Consider the following 11,652-nt stretch of genomic DNA (forward strand, 5'->3'; position numbering starts at 1 on the left):
TTGTTACTATGTCGATAATATATAACATGTCTGGTTAAAAATTAACGCTATACGTTTCAATTCAGTTCATACTGTTAAACAAAAAGTGTTGGCTAAAAGCAATTACCTATATAAGTTAAATGTTATATGTTCGTTTTGAGAGATTTCGTATGTTTTGGGTTGAGTTTAAAGCGCGTTTTACAATTTAAGGCAAATGTTCACTACAGTCGAAGCGATGACGGTTTACGAGAATCTGTCTTGTGTCTTTGCACACTTGATAGCACTGGTCCAGTTAAAGCGTTTAAAGTGATAGTAGCAACAGGTGCGTGCAGTAGATACAGGTGTTCTGCTGTCTGTATACAGTCGCAGGGCTATTACGTTGCGTTTAATCTCGAGAATAAACATCTCAGACGAACGAGAAGCTAATAATTTAAGCGACTTTCAAATACGACGGTAATGTGGCAAATTATAACATATCATAAACAATACGGAAGGTAAAACGTCTAGAATGAAACAAAACCTCGTATTTGACCAATATAATTGCTGTACCCACAGTCGGGAGTGTTAAAAACGAAGTATTTTTACACATCCTGTCGATTTAGCGAAGGTATATATAACGTGGAAGTTTATGATGTGTGTACAGGGTTTAGCTTTCGAGAGGAAACCAAATTATTTGATATTCAAGTGCGGCGTGTCTGTCAACCAATGTTAAATAACCAGGGACATACCTCGGTTGGGTCTCAAGAACAGAAACCTTCAAATTCTGTTGTAACTCAATACTTGGAACGCTGGTATACCCAAACCACTGGTTGAAAAGTGAGGTTAGCAAACACACAAGTCTCTCCATGTTTGGCAGTTCGGGCAGCCATGCGAGTATAATCCTCGGGGTAAACTTGTCCACGTCGAGTGTTGATTGCTGCGCATTAAAACCGATGAGGGCTGGGATTATTATGGAAATTTTAATTTATTTCACTCGACGCCGAGGCGGGTTGCGATGTTAATTTATTTGTTAAAATAATGAAAATCAAAACAAATTATTACAAATATTTTTAATTTATTTTTATTATTTAACTTTTTGTAATAAACAAACAATATCTTGCTCCCACGTGACCTGTATGTAAACATGCTCTTAGGAATCACACACTGACCACTATGACGTCACAAGCATGAATGATGACCAGGCCTCAATTATTAACTTCCTCCCATGGTGATACGTCACCAACAGTGTTGCATGGTAAATTATAAAACAGTGTTTCCGAATTTGTTTAAAAAACCTAGCGTAATTTTGAAACAGTTGGTTATCCTTCACGGAAACACTGAAAGATAAAAAATGTCCGGTAACACCGGCGATAATTGTCTGGTTAATGTGACGCATTAACATGTGTCGCCTGCTATGCATTGTTACGAAACAGCAAGGTTTGTTAACGAATTTATGACGTCATATCCGATGGGACATGTATAAACAACAGCTGCCACGCCCGAAACAAACTACTGTGACGTCACAATAATGCGTGATGTTTATGCGTTTGTTACGCAGCAAGAACATCGACTGAAAGCACTTGGGAATCGAAAGCAGGAATATGGATTCGAAAAAATGATACAAACGCGACACGTAATAATGAATTGTGTGACGCCATAATGAACTGGTATCCGGATTTTTACAAGTCTAAGCTGCCACTGATCTGTGAACTAAAACAACATTTAACCCGGGGTCACGCTAGGGGTCACTTAAGGTCAAAAATGGGGGTAATGGGTGTTATGCTTGTACGTAACCCCACTATCAAAACTGGGGTAAAATTTCAAAGATATTTTGAACCCAAGCAGAGATTGTGAGATAAAAATCCAGAGATTTCGTGGTGTAGCAAAACAAGCGTCTGTTAAATTATTTTTAGAGATAATTAACATATTTATAAACAATCTTATTGTAAATTTATAATCCCACGTGCAAAGATATAAGTAGCATGGAATTTGCAAATTTCCTGGCGACCGCCCGCGCTGTTAAAGTTGCTAAAATCATATCTGCTCGTAAAATCTGCGAGAAAATCTGATCGAGGCAAATGTTTGCGGTCGGCGGGAACTTGATACGCCGGCTCCGGTGAACGTGTGTGGGGGAAGTCGATGTAATTAAAAAGTAAATACCGACCGTGTATAATGGTCGAACAAATATTATGACGCGTTTGAAGCAATTTACGCTTCGTCGCATTCGAGCGGGAAGAGTTTTAAGACAAAAAATCAACTTTTATTTAAATCGCGGACTTGGAAACTTTTTGCAGTTTTAGAAATTTTAATTTTGAAATTTATATTTTATACGTTTTTAAAATAAAAAAATCGCGATTGCGTTTATAGTAATTCAAGAAAAAGCAAATCTCACAACAGGTTTTGTGACGTCACACATGGGTGGGTGCAAACAGACGAAAGCGAAGATTCCGATTGTGATGAAACAATAGCAAGTCGAGGAATAACGCGATTGACGCGATAAAACGCTCCTTGCGATTTCTACTGGCAGAAGATCAAAGGGATCGAGACAATGGGGTATTATCTTGAAATACACGATATTGTGAACGAAAGAATAAAATGCGAATGTTTATTCCCGAATATTCGATTGTTTTGGTTCCTATACACAATCAAACAATACGCGTCACAACTGTTACGTCACATTACTAAATTTTCAGACCACAAATGATTAAGTTTTAACCCAATAAACAATTAAATAATAACTAGGTGACGCAATATATTCCGGATAATTTACGACATAGAAATAGCATTTAAACCTAACGAATAAAAATCTTGAATTTGTAAAAAACTTTCTGTTTGCCTACATGGCGGAAAAATGTTTTTGGACAAAAATTCGTTCCGTACACTAATTGCGAAGGTAAACATAACTACGATCAAAGTGGGACAGGGTCGGAGCCTAACTTGGGCCACGGGCTGTGTTCATACAGGCAATTGTTTCGTCATAAGCAGTGGAGCAGAAATAAGTGAGGTAATAATGAGGATTATGACAAAACAATAATGCACTAAAATACAGTTTCTATTTTCATCACTTGCAAAATACCCTGTGCTTATATTTCATATGAAATTTATTTGAATATGGGAACCCATTACCGCCAAACCCTCTTAAAACTCGACCCCTTAAAACCACAATCTCACCCCCAACACATCAATCCCCACACCTCACGTTTCTGTCGGTTCACCCACACCTGTTTACCCCTAACCCCTAAAACTGGGGGCTTACGGATTCCTAAATCGTGTCTGATCGCTCTTTAGTTTCGTTAATCGCCCTATTAGACGATAATCGCATGTTTACATTATGACGTAACAATATAATTGGGCGATTCAATACGAAAGTTTGTTTGCGAACAATCACTTTTCCAACTACTGTCACAACGGAGCTGACGTCACAATGCGATGATAATTACAAAGGAAACCAACGCGATTTGGGTGGTACGTCACGTAACTGATGACGGATCGCTTGGTTGTCATGGCAATGTCGAGCACTTGGGTTATTACGTCACAACGCTAATTCATGTTCGGTTTCAGGCGAGATCTGTAAGATAAACTTGAACACGAGGGTGTATGTGACGTATAATGGACGTGTAGAAGCTATTATTACGTCATTATAGCGGCTCATGTTAACGTTTTCAAAGGAAAGTTGAGAAATCGCATGAAATTAATCCCAGATTAGCGGCATGGGTCAATTTATGCTTAGTTGACAACAATAAATTGAGAATAAAGATAAAGATTTCGCAATGGGGAGGTATGATCTTGCATTTTCGTGTATTGAGGGGCAATGAAAAGTCGCTTATGACGTCATAACAGCATCGGTGTGGTGCTGAGATGTTATCGCGTTTGGATGAGAACAAGCCAGTAACACTCCTCGGAAGTTGAGTAAAGTTTCGTGGAAAGTCGAAAATTATGTTCAATACACACACGCGGTTGCATAAGACGTTGTGGTGGATAATAAATAACGAATTTCTCCTAAAATGAACAACAAGCTGCTATAATAAGGCGCGGATATTAAAAATATGGGCGATCGTAGCCGAGATAGAAGTTTTTGAAATTGTTTTTCACTTGTAAATCTAGATTACATCTTTAAACAAGGGTAATTCGTCAACAGTACAAAGTCACGTTTGTGACGTGATAACAAACATAATGAAACGATAGTGAGAAGAATTTTAAACCAGGGGATAGTCGTAGAAATCGAACCGCGCTAAATTTAACTTCGAAAACCATAAGTTTAATAACGAACAGCTGTTCGTAATATCGCCTACCGTTGCCCGTCTGGTTATCAGGCCTGGAATTTCAGAATAAAATTTACGGTGACGGATTGCGCGGATAAGTTGCCAAATATTGACGGAAAACCGATCCGGGAAGAAAAGTTTGGGCGGAATTCACGGAAACCATGATTTATTGAAGTTTAGCATTGGGGGAGTGATTTTAATGCAATGTAAGAGGTTTTAATTAGCGGCTGTAGTCCAGATCAATTTCGATAACGTCCGGCGAGGTACACGGTATATCAACGAAATTTATTGGTTTTTGTTTAAGCGTATTTAATGTTATGTAAAGGTATACAAAGCATTGATTATCTGGTGCACGTAGGTTGATGACGTCATGCATTACGTCACACAAATAGCGCATGTTCGCAGTGGTAAAAGTAAATAATACAACGGTATCGTGAAGTTTAATTTTTTTTGACGTCATGTCAAAAACGTCATAGTGAGAGTAACGTCAATGAAATTATGTTTAACAAAAAACTTTTTTTTCAAAATGTTTTGGAAACGGGTTTTGGTTCGTGTCGTCACAAAAACCGCGTTGTTATCGCGTGCAGGTTTAACAAAGTTTCCAGAGTTCTCATTATTATGAGGTCACAATTGGAATGTTAAACGTCATAAACCTTATACTGTACATACAATGAGAAAGCGAAAAATGTGCATTGTTACGCAACACTGTGTATTATTAACACATAATTTATGTCTCTGTCGCAGATGGTCAAAAACCTAACCGAAAAAGCGAAAAATGGGAAAAAACAAAATTATGTCGAAACCATCAAGTCGCTTGTAATTGGATACCAAAGTTTCGGCGTGGTAGTTGGCATTGTTGCGTAAACAATACGCACTGTCTGTTAAGAGTGGAGGTTGTTTTGCAACAAACGAAATTATCCAAAATCTCCGCCTGAGAATTTGTCTAAAAAACTTAATGAACACGGTTGGAGTCTGATAGACAAGAAAATTGGCGATCGTGGAAATTTGCGATTAACATAAAAACAGATAGCCGCAAAGTTTAACGTTGTGCACACACTGGGGTGTGTCGGTTGCTGTGGTTCGTGCTCCGACAAACATATTATTTGTAAACAATGCGCCTTATGACGACGAATAGGATCGCATTTTTTAAATCTTAAAAATATTTTGAAAAAATGGCGTGAACTTGGCGCAGATGAAAGCGACCCAACTAACCGCACGCGATTATATATTGTTACGTCACAATACATGGTGATATGTGATGACTTCTGACTCGGGATCGCGGAATCGCGTTTAATCCGTGGATGGGGTTCTGGGAATCGCAGTTGGGAGCCGAAGACAATACGGATCGCGCAACGGGACGCGATATTTGTCGCTATGAGACTTTCTCCTTAATATCGCGTCCGGTGATTGCAGATAGCTTATGCCTTTGTGACGTGTCGATCCGATTATGACGTATCTAGTTGCCTGAAGAATCTGTGACGTCACATCCAAGGTAGGATTTTGTTATTTTTTGAAGAAAAAGTATTCTTGTGACGCAGTGTACCGACGTCATATGATTGTGTGTGTCAAATTGTGATGTCATGGTCGTGTTGTATTGTTGCTTGTCATTATTCGAATTATACAGAGCCGTAGTTTTCAATTGGCCTCATGAATAATAAATGATCTAATTAATTAAGTAAAGCATGTATTATTGTAAAAGCAGAAAAAATCTTTATATGGGAGACGGGTTGCTTATCTCATAGAACGAAACTTAAAATCGTCGCTGAAAAAACGCGAAACAAGCCGACTTTGACGGCAGATCTATAAATAAGACATTAGGAATAAAAGGTTTTGTTCTGACGAGTTTTTGTCGCAGATTTACGTCGCCTTAAAGTGCATTTATGGGTCTATAGTTAACTGTAATACATTTCCATGGCGCATAAATTCCGGAAAACGATACCGGAAAAACGGAATTTCGGAGCAAAATTCGATAATTGGGAAATAAAAACCTAAAACGGAACATTAAGCGTTGGATTTATGCGGTAAATAGTTTTGCAGATCAATATTTTAATATAATTTATTTAATTCTGTAATTTAAAACAGCTTCGACAAATATTCTAGTAAAAATCAAGCAATTAGTCCAGCAGTATTAACTTAAAGTGATGGAAACGCAACGGACTCGAACATAATCTTGTATGAAGCCACTTGACACTCCTACCGCTGCTATCGTATGGTCACACCGGTTGGTGTGGATGTAACGGAGAATTCGTATTTACACCGCACCCATAGGAGTGAGAATAACATAGCATGATAAGAGCGTCGTGTGTTGGATGTCGAACAATCAACCGTTATGACGTATGACTGACACAACAGTGCCTACCCTAAATCCGTTGTACATTTCGACGTCACTAGAACCTGCATTGAACTACTTGTGACGTAACAGACAACATTGATTAACCTATATAGTGTAAATGGCTATATTTCCTAGTCGGGCTTTCCAATTTACCAAGCTATTTTAGAGTCGTAAGAATTTGGTTGTAAAATTCTATGACTATTCTTTATTTACTGAAGCAAAAGGGGGTATAAAATAAAGTAAAACATGAACCATCTTACCCCAACCTACTGAAACGACTTTAAAATATCGGAAATAATTTCCGGTTAAGCGATGCTGCTTTATTGTTTCATGAAAAACCTATAATCTTTCTTGTGACGTAATAATATGACAGGTTTATGCTGTTTATCGGGCACGCGTTATATAATCACAAGCAGCACGGGGTAGGTAGAATTAAATTAATACTTTCGCGTCATTTCGATCGATGTGGCTGATTGAAATTGAAATTCAACAATCAACTGAACGTTAGAGAAGTCTCGCGTTAATCGCGACTTCACAAAATGCTCTGCGTCGTTGTTTGGTTATGATGTAACAAGAGTTTTGCTGATTTCATTGCTAAGGTATTGTGACGTTACTATCGCGCATTCTGTTTCGGTGGAAAATCTATAATGTTGATTAGTCGTTAAAATTCGTATCAGGGTCACGTGTCCCTTGTGGGCATTGTTACGTGTGACAAACTATCTGTTACATCACAAACTGTTCAGATATTCCATTAATATGTATTGCAGTAATTAAACAAATGGATTAAAATCCGTTACGCGACGCCGAAAACGAACATGTATTGCTAGTGGTTAGTTGCACAAAGTTACAGAAAGTTAAACACCCAGAAAAAAAAGTGTTGCGTTTTCTTGTTATTTGAATTGTTTATGCTTTAAAAGGCACAGAAGCCAGTTGGATTAGTTAAGCGAAGAATGTTTGCTCAGTATTCAGCATATTGTTTTCAGATGCGTTTTATGTAAAATGAGCCTTATATTTAATATACAGTGTAAAAAATGGCAAAGAACAGAAAAAACGCATTACAGTTTAGGTTTGAAAATAATTCAAGTATAACTTGATCAATCGTACCACAACATAACTTGATCAATCGTACCACAACACGGGTGAGTGTATCTTTAGCGCTATCCAAATTCATTATGACGTTAAAATGGCATCTACGTCATCAAAGCGAATTATAATTTCTGTATCCGAAGTATGATCAATGATCGACATTATGACCTTACAGTAGTATGTGATTTTAAATGATTCGATGCGTTTCTACATAACCACGTGTTACTGTTTGAATTTTAAAACAAACAATGGCTTTTTTGATTGAATAAAGGCTTAAAAGTACGTGACAATTAGGCATAGTGACGACATAAACGTTTGGCAGGGTGTGTAGTTATTATTGATATGAAAGAACAATTCTGACAGTTCAACATTAAATCCCATGAGAGGTAAGCAGACATTGGCGTTATTTATGTAAGCAAATCCTGCTCCTGTGTAAGACACTGGCTTGTATGGAAGCAACTACGGTGGTGAAACGAACCACATCAGCTGCCAAAGGTTAATTTTTACGATGAGTGACGCAAATTCCGCCATTTTCGCGCCTTTCACGGAAAACTTTGGTTGAACTCTTTTCTAGTATTGTACATGTCATAGTGTAATTACCAAAAACGCCTACCGCAACGCTACATTCGAAAAGTGTCAAAAAATTGGTTACATTTGAAACTATAACCGCAGTAAAACAAACATTTTTGCGACGTCATAATACACAATGAAATAAACTTTCATTCGCGAACTTGACTGAGATACAAAATGGCGCCACAACTTAACTTCGAAATGTTTCTTATAAAGTTTGGTTTATTTTTTCAGCATTTCGTCATAACAACAATATTGCAACGTTCATATAAACAGACTATTATTTTTGTCGTATTTTAAACATGTACTTCGTGTATGGCGCATGACTAAAATAGAACTGTTACTACAGGTAGGTACTCACATTTGGAAACACTACTGTAAATTTCATTTGGCAGCACTGGTGTAATTGATTTGACGCATTATGCGACTGAGTGTTTTTTCGTGTCATGCTATCAGCCTAAACACGGAGCATGTATGCACGTTATTTTATACCAGAGTCGATGCCCTATGTTATTTATATGCTGGAATCTAACAGAAGGTCTCGCTGTTCATACAACAACGCTATATTTACGTCATAATACGACTTCTTGTATCATAAATGAGAATTCCAGTTGATTGTCAACCGAGCTGGAAGCGCGATGGGAAATCTTTTTTTCTCTCCGAATTGTTCGAGCAGCGAAACAATTAGACGAGCGCGGTCGGTGTCTTTAGTCGCTTAGAATTCTCATCTTTGTGTTACCCAGTCGCCAATTTCCGACGTTTGACAATAGGAGCGGTTTATGTAAAATCGCGAACTACAAGGATGAAACAATGAACAGAACGCGATCGACGCTTTTCACGCTATTGTCGCAATCATGTTATATGTGTATCTACCGCGGCTGTACCTTGTTAAGTCGGTGTTCTATTACCTTGTACCCATCCTGAGTTACTCGTATTTACACCGAGGTCCTATTGTCCTGTAGCGACTCTTGTATTGTGAAATAGACCAAGGGGGCGAGATGTACATCAAAACATGTATCTACTCTCCTAGCTTGCGACTACATGGCTCAGCACTGCGAACAAGCCAGCAGTATCAATTCAAACAGTAATCCGAACCACACCGGCCTTTGTATTAACATTGCCAGGGCCTGTAATTGGTAGGACAACAATAGAACGTGGAAACAAAAAATTCAAGGGGGGCAAAGTATACAGTGGTGCAAAACACATATCTTACTGCAAAATTCCGCAAGAAATCATTTCTAAATGCCTTTTTTCGTTCATTTATGTACATGACGTAATAACTTATAACCACTCATTCTGTGGAACACTGCGATTTATTTCACTGGCAACACTGAAGTATTTAAACTACCAGAGTGTGTGGTGTAGCGGTTTAGTTAAGGCTATCGTTTCTTTGAGAAGATTGTACCATTTACACGCCAGAACAAAACAGGGACGACGAAAAGCTTGTTCGCTTTTAATTGACCAAACATCTAGCACTGCGTTGGTGAGAAAAAGTACGCGAAAAAAACGAGCGTCTCTTTGTAGAGCAAGCCGACAAGCAACAACAACATAACGAACCGTGTTTTGGATTTAATTACTTGTGTGTTGGATCTCATTACAACGGTTTGCACGGAATATTTGGGAGTAGCGTTGATACTAATGGTCCTGTTTCCGTATCAGTCGTTAAAATGTTACGAGGGAGAGATATGTAATGTTAGTGTAAGGCGGTTTGTTTTGTTTTAAGGTTTAGAAAATAAATTCGTCAGTTTAATTAAATTTTGACGTGGAACAGGAATATACCTTTCATTCCAAGCCTGACACTGTTATATGCGTTGTTGTGGCAAAACAAACGCCTGTAACTCTTGCCTGGTTTCGTCCACACAGCAACATAACACTGGGACAGCTGTTAGAAGGGGTACATTTCGAGATATTACAACGTGCTTTATCTCATTTTTCCGACGTTAACCAAACACAACATACTCTTCGTAACATTTACTGAATGTGTCTAATCATTTTTGATCCAAAAAACGGAAGTAACAAACGCATAAGTACCAAAGACAGTATACTCACAGTCGTTTTAATTTGTATCCATCGTGACATCACAGCCTCATTATGTCGACGAAATATCTTCATTATCTGTTTCAATTCAAATATAAACAAATCATAAAAGCAACATACACTTGTAACTAGCAGCGTACTAAGTGCTAAAATGGCTGACATGCCTTGCTGGTTACAAGCAACTTGCGCCAGTGATAATTACACGCGGGACTTCAGATACGCCGGTGTGTCTAAGATAGTGGAATTTGCTTTTGGCAAAAATGGCTGACATTTGCCTCTTGTTTGTGATTGGTTAGAATAAGTTTTTTTTTTTGATTTTATAGGTACATTTCAGGTTGGCAATTTGTAATGGCTGTTATTATTTCAAATAGGTGTATAACATAAGCGTACGGAACACTAGTGTTACATACCACATAGTGTTGCGTGTTCATTATTGGTGACTCTGTATTTATAAGTTGTCATTTGTTCCGACAATTTGTTTAACTTAAATGTGTTGTCTTCCTGTAAAGGGCAAGCGGTCTTCCGGACAAAGGGATTACTGTAAACATTCCTTACGACAAACACTGCGGTCAAAGTTACCGTAAGCTGTCAGTCAAAAGTCATTAATTAACAAGAATGCGTGTTATACAAGGGGTCTCTTTAATCACATTTTGCCCTTGAATAGTCGTTTCGCGTAATGTTGGAAGTCCGGCAAATAATATGTGGAATTTCAGAAAGACGTTGTCATTTGAAAACAGATGCTTCGTGTCAGGCTTGAGGTGTAAAGGATTATAGGTGTGTTGTTAACCCACAGAACTGCTAGAAATGACCTTTTTAGGCTGTACTTAGCCTGATTAGTTTTCACACATGCCCTGTAACCTATACCCGCACTCAGACGGGCAGCAGCACGAAATGCAAACTCGCAAGACTACTAGACAGCGGATGTCCAATTAGCTGGTCATTTCGTTTGACGAATGATTGTCCACTCCGTTACGCTTCATTACCGCCGCCGTCTAATCTATCACGTGACTGCAGAGGGACCACCAGGGTTAACAGACAACCCAAGCTAACAATCCGTCCATCATGACGACACAATGCACTAACAGCGTCTTATTCTCACTTCGGTTGGTGAGAACTACTAATCACCATTTCCACAATTTTTACATATGCATGTCTGTTTGTTACACAAAAGACGTATTTTAGATATATTTTTAAATGAGTTTTGAACACGTCAAATAAAAGTGTGTAAAAATATTAATCCTATTTAATCAAAGCTGTGGTGTTTAAAATTTAATGCATAACATACATCACCCATCACATGCAGTATGTATTCAGCCGATCGATCACTTAAAGTATTAATGCCGGCTTAAAAGAGAGCATAGTAATGCTTGGTTTAGTAGCTAACTTAAAAGTGCTTCTAGCTTATCT

The 11,652-nt window shown here is 38.1% G+C and overlaps 1 protein-coding gene across 2 annotated transcripts in view; it reads right to left on the reverse strand.

The window, feature by feature from the left end:
* The window catches only part of LOC100178504, a 30,573-nt gene extending 20,075 nt beyond the window's left edge, over positions 1–10,498 (reverse strand). The window contains exons 1-2 of one of the 2 annotated variants that reach the window (XM_026836545.1): positions 10,258–10,498; positions 708–895 (exon numbers count right to left, since the gene is read on the reverse strand). In XM_026836545.1, coding sequence (XP_026692346.1) covers positions 708–895; positions 10,258–10,407 — 338 coding nt within the window. In that variant the 5' untranslated portion in view covers positions 10,408–10,498. The remainder of the gene's footprint in view (positions 1–707; positions 896–10,257) is intronic. The other variant, XM_002127215.4, reaches the window with a different exon arrangement.
* Between the last annotated feature and the right edge of the window lie 1,154 nt (positions 10,499–11,652).

Source organism: Ciona intestinalis, chromosome 11 (genome assembly GCF_000224145.3).
Source record: "Ciona intestinalis chromosome 11, KH, whole genome shotgun sequence".
In the NCBI taxonomy this organism is placed as follows: domain Eukaryota; kingdom Metazoa; phylum Chordata; class Ascidiacea; order Phlebobranchia; family Cionidae; genus Ciona; species Ciona intestinalis.